The sequence below is a fragment of the Leptidea sinapis genome, chromosome 2 (assembly GCF_905404315.1).
Source record: "Leptidea sinapis chromosome 2, ilLepSina1.1, whole genome shotgun sequence".
NCBI lineage: Eukaryota > Metazoa > Arthropoda > Insecta > Lepidoptera > Pieridae > Leptidea > Leptidea sinapis.
The window spans coordinates 27,167,838-27,181,243 of NC_066266.1; the positions used below are offsets into that span (position 1 = coordinate 27,167,838).

The window sequence follows — 13,406 nt, forward strand, 5'->3', positions numbered from 1 at the left end:
AATAACAAAAGATCTCCTCACTTTCATAGGACCTGAACCTTTCAGATAAGGAATAAGTAAAAAATTGATAATATAGGTAAATATTGGTTGTGGTTATTGAGCTATTAGACATAATACTTATACCCTGAAGATTATATGTCTCTTGAGGGCAGAAATGCTTTGAGGAAGTGATCTAAATGCACTGCAACTCCAGCTTAGCAAGTTTATACTTAACCCCTATGTACTCCTATTCAAGAGAGTGAGAATTTTAGAATGTGACAACCTATCTGTGGCATAAATTTTCTCCTGCAGTATTTCTAGATTCAAACTTGATATAGCCAACAAGAGAAATATTTGAATGTGGGCTGATGACACTAAAAAAATTGCAGGAGGCAACTGGCTTCATCTCTATTACCTCGCAAAAGTAGAAATAAAAACAAAAGATATGGAGGAGGCTAACACCCAATAAAGAAACTAAAATATTAATTTGTAGTCTACTCGCCGCTATTGTTCTCGAGCGCATCAGCTATTTCACTACATTATTTTTATTATCACCTACATCAGTAGCAGCGTCTGCACGAGCACCAGGTGTTGGGGCGTAAACTGGCTTGAATTTACGTATCGTTCTATTTATGTTTTTTATTATTTGATCTACTTTATTTTTCTTGTTTGCTTCAATTACTGTAGTTTTTAATAATAAATATGTCAAGAAGTGGTGAACAATCCTCTAAATCACCTTTAGAAGGTGACCACTTAAGATTAAATATTCCTCCAACAATTGTTAATCGTGATATAAAAGATTTAAATGCGAAACGAAGTTCGATAAAAGGTCGTATCACTAAATATAAAAATTTTATAAGTGCATTCAGTGAGTCTGAACCTATTACGTGTGCTATTATTATATGATTAACCAGAGATTTGAGCGTTTACGTGAAATGCTGACGCAGTTTGACGAAGTGCAGTCGGAAATAGAATCTATAAACCATCACAACTTGGACCGTGAACTAGATATTAAGGAAAATATTGAATCCTACATTTATTTACTTATTGCACAAACTCAATGTTTTCTTGAAAAACATGAGAATAATTTCAAAACGAACAAGTCTGAAGGCGAAGATTCTCATTCGGTCTGTCGCAATTCATGCAATCAAAATTATAGTACTATGGGGTTTCTCAACTACCAACTATAAAAATTGCGAACTTTGATGGTTCTTATTATAAATGGCTAGAATTTCGAGACACACTTTCAGCACTAATTTACAACAATGACAGAATTGAGCCAATACACAAATTCTATTATTTAAATTCCTACCTTGAAGGAGAAGCGTCTCGTGTCACCAGTAATTTGGAGGTTAGCTCAGCCAATTATAAGGAAGCTTGGAGTCTCCTCTGTGAGAGATATAACTATGTCAAACAGCTAATCAGTAACCATTTGCATTCTTTAGTCAACATCCAGCCGGTACAGCGTGATTCTGCCAAAGGCTTACGATTCATCATTGATCATGTTTCAAAGAATTTACTCATCTTTTCATAATTCTGATAAATCTCACATTCATCTTTTCATAAGTCTGATAAATCTCACATTCATCTTTTCATAAGTCTGATAAATCTCACATTCATCTTTTCATAAGTCTGATAAATCTCACATTAAATCTTATGCAGTTCTGCTTATCAGCCTCGCCTGCACCCTCTTCCGTTGCATGTGTTCTGTGCAACGGCCACCATCGTCTGTACGACTGCACCTCCTTCCTGAGCAAACCTGTTGACGAATCGACGAGGTGTTGCGGTTGAAGTTATGCATCAACTGTCTGCGCAAACGTCACTCTTCTCGTCAATGTAGGTTAGGTCCATGTTCTTCTTGTAAAGAGCGACACAATTCTCTGTTACACAGAGCGCGTTCTCAGGCTGTAAGCACTTCAGGAACCCACGCTTTCAAAGTTACAGCAGAAAGTGAGGTTGGGGGGATCATGATAATAATGTAATAAGTATGTCAGTCTCCTCTAACAATAATGTGCTACTTTCAACTGCCTTAAATGAAGTGTGTAATTCAAGCACAAATCAGCGTCTAACAATCCGAGCTCTGCTAGACAGCGGGAGTCAAACGTCTCTAGTAACAACTAAAGTGAAAAATAAATTAAACTTGACTCCTCAGCCAACCAGAGTCGATATTGTAGGTGTAGGTAATCAACCTCTTTCTAATTCTTTGCAACGTTGTGCATTAAAATTGAGGTCAAAGCAAAATGATTTCGAGACAGATATTTCATGTCTCGTGCTGCCTCAAATTTCAAGTAATTTGCCTAACAAAACATTTGATGCATCATTAATAAAATTGCCTAGTAACATTAAACTAGCCGACCCTTCATTCAATCAGTGTGCACCAGTTGATATGCTCATAGGTGCTGACTTGTTTTGGCATCTGATTGAATATGATAAATTAGTACTTGGTTCAAATCAACCCATTGCACTTAAATCTAAACTTGGTTGGATACTAACCGGACCTTGCGTTTCCAACAAATACTGTCATATAAATAATGTACAATGTCACTATCTTGCATTTCATTTGAATAATACTGTTTCCGATGAATCACTGTGCACCTTCGATCAAAATAGAGTTAGTATAAATAAACTGCCGGAAGTCAAAATCCTTGTTAATATTACAAACAAAAGTGAAAATAGTGAACAAACATTGATCGATTTTTATCGATATTCAATGTTAAGATTCCTTCAACGTGCATTCGCTTATTTGCTTCGATTTATTAATAATTGTAGAAATACTAAAAATAAAATATATGGTGTATTACAGCCTAAAGAACTCGCTCTATCCTTCAAAAAGCTTGTTTATTTGTCGCAAGCTGAAAGCTTTGCGAAAGAAATCAAAATTCTTCGCTCCAAAGGAGTTCTTAATTCAAAAAATCCATTGATTTCATTGAATCCATTTCTGGATACTGAAGACATATTAAGAGTCGGTGGACGTTTGACATTATCTTGTTAGCCATATGAAAAACGTCACCAAATACTGCTTCATGCCAAACATAGGCTTACAAAATTATTGTTTCAGCAAGAGCACTTGAGTCTTCTTCACGCTGGCCCACAGCTGTTACTTTATACCATAAGATAATCCATTTGGCCTATTGCAGGCAGGGACTTAGCTCGCACAACAGCGAGGCAATGTGTTTGGTAAAGAAAGGCTTGCGGTAAAACACAAGGTCCTATCATGGGTGCATTACGAGAACAGCGTGTAAATCCCGGTTTTCCCTTTGCTAGTGTAGCTGTCGATTTCCCTGGACAATTTTTGATTACCGACCAAAAGGAAGGGGATGTAAAATTACGAAATGTTATCTATGTTTGTTTGTATGCCTTAGGTATAAATGTTTACATTTGGAGGCTGTCAGTGAGCTTTCAACGGAAGCTTTCATTTTGGCTTTGCGCCGTTTTATCTCTCGCAGAGGTAAACCAATAGAAATATTTTGCGATAACGGTCGTAACTTCGTTGGAGCCGCAAAAGAAGTAGGAGACCTTATCACTCGTAGTGCTGATGATAGAGCTTTCATCCGGAGAGAGTATTAAATTTAACTTCCAGTCAGCGTATTCCCCACACTTTGGTGGACTTGTAGAGTCATGTGTTCGATCAGCTAAGCATCATCTGAAACGCATTCTAGGGCAGACGCATTTAACAGTTGAGGAATTGGCAACTCTATTTAGTCAGATAGAGGCGATCCTGAACAGTCGTCCTATCTGTTCCCTATCATCCAGCCCTGATGACTTCCATCCTTTAACCCCAGGGCACTTTCTAATAGGAAGACCATTGATGTCCCTACCCTCACGGGACCTGCTGACTAGTGTCAATAAAAGTGACCACTTTCGACGTCTGGAGTCGCTGCGCCAAAGTTTTTGGAAAGGGTGGCAGCTAGAGTATATTTCTCACCTACAACAAAGAAATAAGTGGCGTGTCCTAAGTATACCGATGCAGCCTGGCGATTTGGTTCTTTTAAAAGAAGATAATGCTCCACCGATGCAATAGAAGATGGGGCGAATAGTTTGTCTGTTCCCAGGTAAAGATGGAGTAGCTCATGTAGCAGAGGTGAAAACCACTAATGGCAGTTTCCATCGAGGTGTCTCGTATCTCTGCCCATTATTGGAGCCATCAGCAGCTGCCAATTTGGAAGCAGGAGCTTCCAAGGCCCCGGAGAATGTTGCGGCACATCACTAGTGTTGCGGTACATCACTAGTGCCTCGGGTGAGGCGCGAGAACGAAGCCTCCTGTCCCCACCATTCTGTTTGCCATCGACGGTCAACCGACGCGCACGCATCATATTGAAGAAACCTATCGGCCGCGGCACTCAAGTCATATTTGTAAAGGTCTTTTAATATACACTAGATTCAATACAGTTTTGAACTATTTTTTTATACATTCCCGAGAAGGAACATCTACTGTGAGGATTCCTTGAGAATAATCAAACTTACAATCATAATATGTAGAGAAAATCATTGTCAATTATGCCAAAATATGGAAAATTGCTGTTTGCTTGCACGCCCTGATGCAGTGACAGCACTTCTGTAGATTTGAAGATGGTCAGGTCCGCTTTGTATGTAGGCTGCGATACGGTCATATTTTTAATAGAAATAGTTCGGTTTAGCGATTTGTCATTCGTATCGATGCTCTTATTCTTACATTATGATCGGGAAAGCTTGTCTGTTTAAATTAAAACGATCAGGTAATGTGAATCCTTCAGGATCGGATGAGTTAAAGCATTGTATCGGTTAGTTTGTCCTTGAAAATTATTAGAAGATGGTTCAAGTCCGATGAGTTGCGTTTTTCCTTTCTGGATGCACAGGATACAGCGGGTTTCAGGTGATTTGGGTATGGTGTATGTGTCAAACACGACGAATCTCAGTAATGCAGTGTATTTAAAAGATACGTAGAGAATTAGACAGTGAAGAAAGTGGATATAACTAGAAACAGCGATAGGTACTTTTCCCAAACTGACTGATTTTCTGGATACAGCGATGGGTAATTTTCAATCGATTATCACTTAACGCACTTTTATTTTGCACAAGAGGCGATACCAGGGTTTTAGAATCCCTAAAGTTTCCACCAATGCTATACGGTACTGAGTTTAGCTTTATAATAAGAAACTATATTTATTTATAACAGTTTAATTAATAAAACTTATAATGATTGAATGAGAATATAGTAAAATTTAGAATAAATGAGTCTGAACAGCAGAGGAGTTGGAAGTAGACTGGTATCTCCCTTGTATTAATAGAATCCATGAGTATTAATTCCTGCTGACATAGGTCTAGCCAATGTACACAGTAAGCAATGTGCCATACATCATGTATGTATAACAGAGCGTACGGGTCACCAGGTGTTAAGTGATCAATACCGCCCACATTATATTGTAACACCAGATGAATCACAGGAGCGTTGCCGGCCTTTAAGTTACCTTCATTCACCAGTATTTATTCTATGACATTATTTCAAATAATAATAGATTAAAACTTTTACCACAAACATGACACGAATAATGTTTTTACCCAGTATGTTTCCTATTGTGTATTTTCAAATGATAAATTCGATTAAAACTCTTGTCACACACACTGCATCGATACGGTTTTTCACCAGTATGTATTCTATTATGTTCTTTCAAATGAAAAGATCGTTTGAAACTCTTTCCACATACATTGCATGGATAAGGTTTTTCACCGGTATGTTCTTTATTATGTTTTGTTAAATTAGAAGAAGTATGAAAACTCTTTCCTCAAACACTGCATGACTAGGGTTTTTCACCAGTATGTATTCTATTATGTTCTTTCAAATGAAAAGATCGTTTGAAAGTCTTGCCACAAACACTGCATGAGTAATATTTTTCACCAGTATGTATTCTATTATGTTCTCTCCAATGAAAAGATCGTTTGAAACTCTTTCCACATATATTGCATGAATATTCCTTTACATCAGTATGTATTACACTATGATCTTTTAAAAGACAAGACAGATTGAAACTCTTGCCACACACATTGCATGGATAAGGTTTTTCACCGGTATGTCCGTTATTATGTTTTCTTAAATTAGAAGAAGTATTAAACCTCTTGCCACAAACACTGCATAAATAAGGTTTCTCACCTGTATGTATTCTATTATGTTCTTTCAAATGACAAGATCGTTTGAAACTCTTTCCACAAATATTGCATGAATATTCTTTAATACCAGTATGTATTATATTTTTTTTTTTATTTATTTATAGCTTTGTTTCCTTACATCTATACATTAAGATATTTACTTATAAATTGTATTTGTTAGTATGTGTTAGTATTCACTATTTTAAATAAAAATATAAATTTTGTTATTATAATTAGTTATTAATTTCGACATAAGGACCGCCTTTAGCAGTAAAAGCCTCCTCCATTGATTTCCACTTGTTCCTGTCTCTTGCAATTCTTGTCCACATCTTTCCTGCTGTTTCTACTATGTCATCGCTCCATCTCTTATTAGGCCTGCCTCGATTTCGTTTCCTATTTATAGGGTACCAATTCGTTACTACTTTGGACCATCTTTCGTCTTTTGTTCTTTGTATATGTCCAGCCCATTTCCATTTTAAACGCAGAACAGATAAGGCTACATTTTTTGATTTTGTTTTATTTCTTATTGTGACATTTTTAATTTTGTCTCTTATTCTTAGCCCCATATAACTTCTCTCAATTCCTCTCTGACAAACTTTAATTTTTTCTAAGTTTCTATAGGTTAGAGGCCATGTCTGACAAGCGTAAGTGAGGCATGGCATTAAACAGGTCTCCATAGCTTTTGTTTTAAGCTTCGTTGGCAAATTTGATTTGAAAATTTCCTTCATCGACCAGTATTTATTCCAAGTGCTTTTAGTTCTACGTTCTATTTCTTTCTCATTGCAGGATTTGAAGGATATTACATGCCCTAGGTAAATGTAATCGTCAGCATATTCAATAAATTTTGCATTAAGACTTATAGGTACCTGTTCTCTGTTAGTCATTATTTTTGTCTTGTCTTGATTTATTTCGAGGCCCACTTTCTTACTTTCTTGGCAGAGTGAGTTTATCATAAATTGCATTTCTATTGCATCTTCTGAGAATAATACAATATCATCTGCAAACCTGAGATGTGAGAGATCTTTGCCGTGAAGTTGGAGCCCTTTATCTTCCCAGTTTAGTGCTCTAAAGACTTCCTCTAAAACAGACGTAAAAAGCTTCGGTGATAGCGGGTCTCCTTGTTTTACTCCTCTTCCTATTTTGAATGATGGTCCTGGAGTATCTAATTTAATTTTGGAAGTACTTTTTTCATATATCTCTTTGACTATGTCAATGTAATTTGTATTTATGCCTTGCATGGACAGAGCTTTCCAAATTGAGTTATGAGAGATTGAGTCAAAAGCTTTGCTGTAATCTATGAAGCATATGTATAGTGGTATATTGTATTCACAGTATTTCTCTATGATAATTTTCACTGTGTTGATATGGTCTAATGTCGAAAAACTTTGTAGAAATCCCGCCTGCTCCACTGACTGATTTTCGTCCAATATTTTAGTTAATCGTCTTAATATTGTTTTCGAGAATAATTTGTATATACACGAACTGAGGCTGATGGGTCTATAATTGGAGATGTCTTTTGAATCGCCTTTTTTGAATAGTAGTACTATATCCGTGCTTGTCCATTGTTTTGGTATCTTTTTCGTTATTAAAATAGCTTAGTTAATGGCCTAATCAGTGTATCTTTTCCAGCAGTGATCATCTCGTTAGTAATTCCATCTGGTCCGGGGCTTTTATCCAGTTTTAACGTTTTTATTGACATTTCTACTTCACTTTCGAGGAACAATGGAATTTCTTCGCATATATTTTGCTTCAATTCAAAATATTCCTCAGGAGATTCTGTCGGCATGTATAGTTTTTTAAAGAAATTTGTCGCAACTTGTACTAATTCTTTCCTATTTGTGACTACTGCTCCTGTTTCTGCCCGTAATTGATTCATCAGTTGTTTGTTATTACTTAAATGCTTGTTTGCCTTCTTGACTGCTCCTGTTTTTTTCAAATAATTTTCTATAATGCCACATCTATATTTTTTTCTATTTCTCTCTATTTTCTTTTTAATTCTTCTATGTATTTTACTTAGTTCATGTTTTTCTTCTTTTGTTTTGTTTTCTTTTTCCCTTAATATATGTTTTCGTTCATATAGTTCCATTACCTCTTGTGTCATTATTTCCTCCCTTCTATTTCGCACTTTCTGTGGGCGTGAAGTAATTTTCACACTCTCTAGAATCATTTTTTCAATACTGTCGTAGTAAGTTTGTACTGAAGTACTCTCTGTGTCTTCGAATTTAGAAAGATGTAAGCTGTAGTTTTTGCAGTCAAAGTTGTTTGAAAGTTTAGTATTGAATTTACATCTTGACTGCTTTCTAACATTTATGTTGGTAGTAATCCTTACTAAGCGGTGGTCACTTGGATGTTTTAAGTTACTGATGACATTGCAGTTTAGTATAATTTGCGGCTTGTTTGTAGCAATGAAATCTATCTCATTTTTAACTGTATTATCAGGTGATCTCCATGTCCATCGTAGCTTATGTGGTTTCTTAAACATTGTGTTCGCTATTTTCAGGTTGTTTTGAAGACAAAATTGGACAAACCTTTCACCTCTTTTGTTTCGCTTGCCATATCCGTATTCACCCATTATGTTCACTTCTCCATCTCTACGTGATCCGATTATCGCATTCATATCGCCTAAAAGTATTAGGTTTCTTTTGCTGTTTTCGATAATTGTTATTAGATCTTTATTGTTATTCTATTTCTTGTTCAGTTGAGCTAGAGGTGGGTGCGTATACTTGTGCGGACAGACACGCGTGGCCAGACAACCTTAATAATTACAGTAAGTAGACTAAAACTACCTCGCCTGCGCGGTACAGGGGCGCGGGGGTATGACGACAAAGGGGACTGAGACAGGTGCGGGCGGCGGGCAAATTTTTGTAATCGCTCATTTCGTGTATATCTCACTAAGCGCCCCCGCCGCCCGCACCTGTCTCAGTCCCCTTTGTCGTCATACCCCCGCGCCCCTGTACCCCGCAGGCGAGGACTCAGATAAACGGTCGGCGATATAGTATATGATTTGTTAAGTTATTGTATACTTTAACGATATTTGTTAGAGGTGTCGGAAAAAATAAAACATTTATATTTATTTATACATAATACCTGAACAGTGGCTGGAATTTTATTATAAAAGTGTATACATTAACCCTTAAAGCTGAATCTGTTGTATCTTATGTATCCTACCAAAACTAGCAACTAGCAATCTCTTATTTCTAGTGTTACAATAATGAAAATCACTATTTAGAGTGAAAAGGTGACAATTTTCGTGAACGTGTATTAAATTTTCATAAATGTACTGACAATGAACCGTCATAATAATTATTTCTTCAAACTTGTCTTTAAGTGACTGTCAAGTGTCTATAACCAAGCTGATATATAGCACGAACAGCTCTCTTTCGCAGAGAAAAGAAAGAAAGAAAATATATTTATTGACAAAATTAATACATACAAATAAAAAAAATTAGCAACGCTTTCTGCACTAGGCATGCCTGTATCGCGGAAAACAAGTGAACATACAAATACAATTGAGTTACAAAACAGGTTCATGAGTGAGCTCTCAATACTCCTTTCTTAAATGAATATAATATGTTATAAGTAACCATTATCTATGTGTTTAAGCACGTACATAATATTTATTTATGATTTTAGTAGTGATCTGGTAGAGTATGTGTGAGTGTACGTGTGTGATGTGTTTTTGTGAGTGTGCGTTTAGAAAAATCTTAGTGGGTTAATTTAAGCAAGGCTTAAGTAGAGTCGTAGTCTAGGGAATGCAGTATATCCTTAGTTGTCTTTTAAAATTAATATTTAGACAAATTAGTAATATATTGGAGCGAGTAATATATTGAGTAATATATTTACTTGACTAAATAAATAAGGAAAGACAAAATATGCAGCAAAACGTTGAGCAAAACTGGTTTTTACATGATAAAGAGGGATTTTAATTCGTCTAGTATTATTTCGGGATAGAAAATTTGTTTTAAATGTTTTTTTTCATGGAATAGGAGGACAAACGAGCGTACGGGTCACCTGGTGTTAAGTGATCACCGCCGCCCACAATCTCTTGCAACACCAGAGGAATCACAAGAGCCTTGCCGGCCTCTAAGGAAGGAGTACGCGCTTTGAAGGTACCCATGTCGTATCGTCCCGAAAACACCGCACAAGGAAGGTCATTCCACAGCCTCGAAGTACGTGGAAGAAAGCTCATTGAAAACCGCACTGTGGAGAACCGCCACACATCCAGATGGTGGGGATGTTATGCTTCTTGTATAACTTGTGGCGTGTCGTGGGAAGGTGGAATTCAGCGGCAGGAATCAGGTTAAACAGCTCATTGGAACACTCCCCATCATAAATGCGGTAGAACACACACAATGAAAAATCAACAATCAAGAGAAAATACCAAATTTGGTGACTACTATATTAATTCATTTATAAAACCAAATGCTCAGTCAGAAAATTTATTGAAATCATGCTTACATATTCAGGATATCTTGAATAATTACTTTATACTTAACGTAGGTGAAAATGACTCAAATCCTTATAAAATGCTGATATCTAACATAAAAATATGTAAAATTATAATTTTAAATTTGTTAAAAAATAGATATTTAAACGAGCAGAAGTTAAATAATTTACTGAATAATTTTTGTAAAAGTAAGCAAAATTGTGAATATTTACATGTTAATGAAAGGAATTTAAGCCGAAATAATTATTTAAAAATAATTTTTTCTAAAATTAATTATTTGATTGATTGTGATTATTATTGTAAAAAAAAACAAATGCCCCTCAAAAATCTATCCATACAATTCGTTATAATATAAAAAACAAACCAACCAAAGGTACAATACCTTATTATTTCCCCGTAGTAACAGCTGACAATCGATATACAGCAGTGGTTAATAATACCCAAAAATCTTCACTATGCAAAGGAACAATGCCATTTAATTTCCAAAAAATAAAAATGAAACAAACATGTACTTTTAATCAGGATTTTTATCAAAAAACAAACCACTACAAAGTGAAATAATAAATGGATATTTGTTACATCAAAATATAGCAGGCCTCCTGAACAAAAGGGAACAAATAGAATTATACCTCAATGAATTGGAAGACAAATCTATGGCTATAAATATATTATGCTTCTCAGAGACATTTGTCAAAACAGGGGATGAAACAAATATAAAAATAAAAAATTATAAGTTAATATGGGCGTTCTGTAGACATAAAGAAAAGAGAGGTGGAGTCTGTATAATGACACAACATTATATTAGATATTCCCCACTGGGTAAGTTTCGTAATGAACTCTTAAGAGAAAAGGTATTTGAATGCTGTGGCATAGAGATATTGGATACTCATTACATTATCATCTGCTTATATAGAACTCCTAGCTCAAATATATCTGAATTCTTTGAACGTTTTCAGCTAATTTTGCATAAGCTTATGACTAACAATATGTGGCGACCTTAATATAGACATTATGAAGAAATCTCACAATAATAATCTTAATATTGACATTCTAAACAACTTGCAAATATACATTGATAAACCTACTCGGCTGGAAAGTTATATTTAAAATAGGCAAGAGTGTGTCCAGATTAAAAAGATTGACGGAAGATCAAATATAGTACGATATGAATCAAGTTGGAATCAAACTAAAGCCGGGGTACCTAAGGGCAGTGTACTTGGACCATTCTTATTTCTACTATATATCAACGACCTACCAATAATTACAGAAAATAAGTGTGTGTTATTTGCTGACAACAAAAAAAAAACATTAAAATAATAATTATCCCTGACTTGTGTCAGGTTTGAGTTTGTACTCAAACAGACCATTCGACTCGGTCATAAATGATGAAATCATGAAAATCGGCAAATAGTTAGAAAGTAACAATTTAAATAATAAAATAATAATAAAAATAATAAAAACAAAACTTATACAATTTAAAAATTACAATACCGTTTATCCACCCATTAGAAACATAACATACAATGAAATTAAAATTGATGAGGTTGAAAATACCAAATTCTTAGGCATAATAATGGATAATTATTGTAATTGGAAAGCTCAGGTTGAATCATTATGCAAACGTCTTAATAAGTTTGTTTTTGCAATAAGGAGAATAAAAAAAACTATATCGGAAAAACGGCTTACCACGCTTACGTAGAATCTATAATTAGGTATGGTATTATAATATGGGGTAACTCAACAGTAATAAATAGAGTCTTAATAGCGCAAAAAAAATGTTTGAGGGCTGCAGCGGGAAAAGGACCTCTTGAAAGCTGCAGACCAGTATTAAAAAATATAACTTATTAACAATTGTTGAATTATACATATTTGAGTGCGGTATGTTTGTTCGAAAAAATTTTTATCGAATTCAGTAAACAGGAAAACACTTCTCTGTTCCCATCCAGGGACCCCACCAAACTACAAGTACCTTGCTATAGAACTACATTATTTCAGAGAAACTGTTTTTGTATGTGCATAAATATCTATAATCACATCCCAAAAATAATAAGAGAGGTAATAGGAATTTCTCATTTAAATTGAAAATATACCTTAGTAAAAACTGCTTATATTCATTAGACGAATATTTTCAACTAAAAACTTGAGTATATATTATATAGTACTGCTACTAATCTTTTGTTAAATTGATATTATTGTTACTAATGATTTAGAAATGTATTTTATAAAATTTGCACGTCATAAAACATGTACTTTATAATATTTATGTAACATCAATCTAACATGTTTATGCAAATAAAAACTTTGACTTTGAATGAAGCGACATCTCTACGTAACGCCAAGTGATCCAGCCGTTCACAGAGCACTGGTTCCTCGACAATTCGGGCTGCTCTACGTCGCGGTCAAGCTGATACTGGGGTGCGCCAGATTCGAGATGACAGCAATACTCTATGTGTGGCCGGACCTGCGCTTTGTAGAGCGCTAGAATGTGGGTCAGCTTGAAGTATTGCCGTGTTCTATTAATGACGCCCAGCTTCTTCGAAGACAATTTGGCTTTGCCCTCCAGATGTATCAGCGTTTTAGGAACATACAAATAGGAGACGACCATGGAAGCAGGAAATTTGGGAAGAGGTAATGTCATGTTTAACAGCGTCAGCTTGTCGTCAGGAAGATGAAAAATATTAGAGGAGTTAGAACAGAGGTCATATAGTGCGTTGGATTCTTTTTTATTGAGGTGGGAAGAACTTTTAACAGTGCGAGCGTTTATATGGACGTCGAAGTATGTGAGTGGAAAATCATTTTATGATCAATTTTATCTAGAGGAAAGATTTTAATTTTAGAATCGGAATTTATTTGCATT

At 35.3% G+C, this 13,406-nt stretch overlaps 2 protein-coding genes and 1 pseudogene across 2 annotated transcripts; 1 reads left to right on the forward strand and 2 right to left on the reverse strand.

Annotated features, from left to right (window-relative positions):
* Window positions 1-681: 681 nt before the first annotated feature.
* LOC126974103 (uncharacterized) lies at window positions 682-4,305 on the forward strand (annotated as a pseudogene).
* Window positions 4,306-5,204: 899 nt separating this feature from the next.
* On the reverse strand, window positions 5,205-7,064 carry LOC126974349 (zinc finger protein 883-like). The gene is made up of 3 exons (XM_050821814.1): window positions 7,031-7,064; window positions 5,771-6,181; window positions 5,205-5,695 (listed from the first exon to the last, which is right to left on the reverse strand). The coding sequence occupies exons 1-3, from the start codon at window positions 7,062-7,064 to the stop codon at window positions 5,514-5,516; spliced, it is 627 nt and encodes a 208-aa protein (XP_050677771.1). The 3' UTR covers window positions 5,205-5,513.
* On the reverse strand, window positions 6,249-8,702 carry LOC126974126 (uncharacterized). Its single transcript, XM_050821560.1, has one exon. It carries the CDS (start codon window positions 8,672-8,674, stop codon window positions 7,688-7,690), a length of 987 nt encoding a protein of 328 aa, XP_050677517.1. The 5' UTR covers window positions 8,675-8,702; the 3' UTR covers window positions 6,249-7,687.
* Window positions 8,703-13,406: the final 4,704 nt, after the last annotated feature.

Coding starts and splice junctions, on each gene's coding strand:
- LOC126974349 (XM_050821814.1), bottom strand. CDS start 7,064: ATGCAATTTATGATAAACTCACTCTGCCAAGAAA. Junction 6,182..7,030: donor AAACTCACTCTGCCAAGAAA/GTAAGAAAGTGG, acceptor CTGGTATTAAAG/AATATTCATGCAATATTTGT. Junction 5,696..5,770: donor ACATAATAGAATACATACTG/GTGAAAAACCCT, acceptor AACATAATAAAG/AACATACCGGTGAAAAACCT.
- LOC126974126 (XM_050821560.1), bottom strand. CDS start 8,674: ATGGGTGAATACGGATATGGCAAGCGAAACAAAAGAGGTGAAAGGTTT.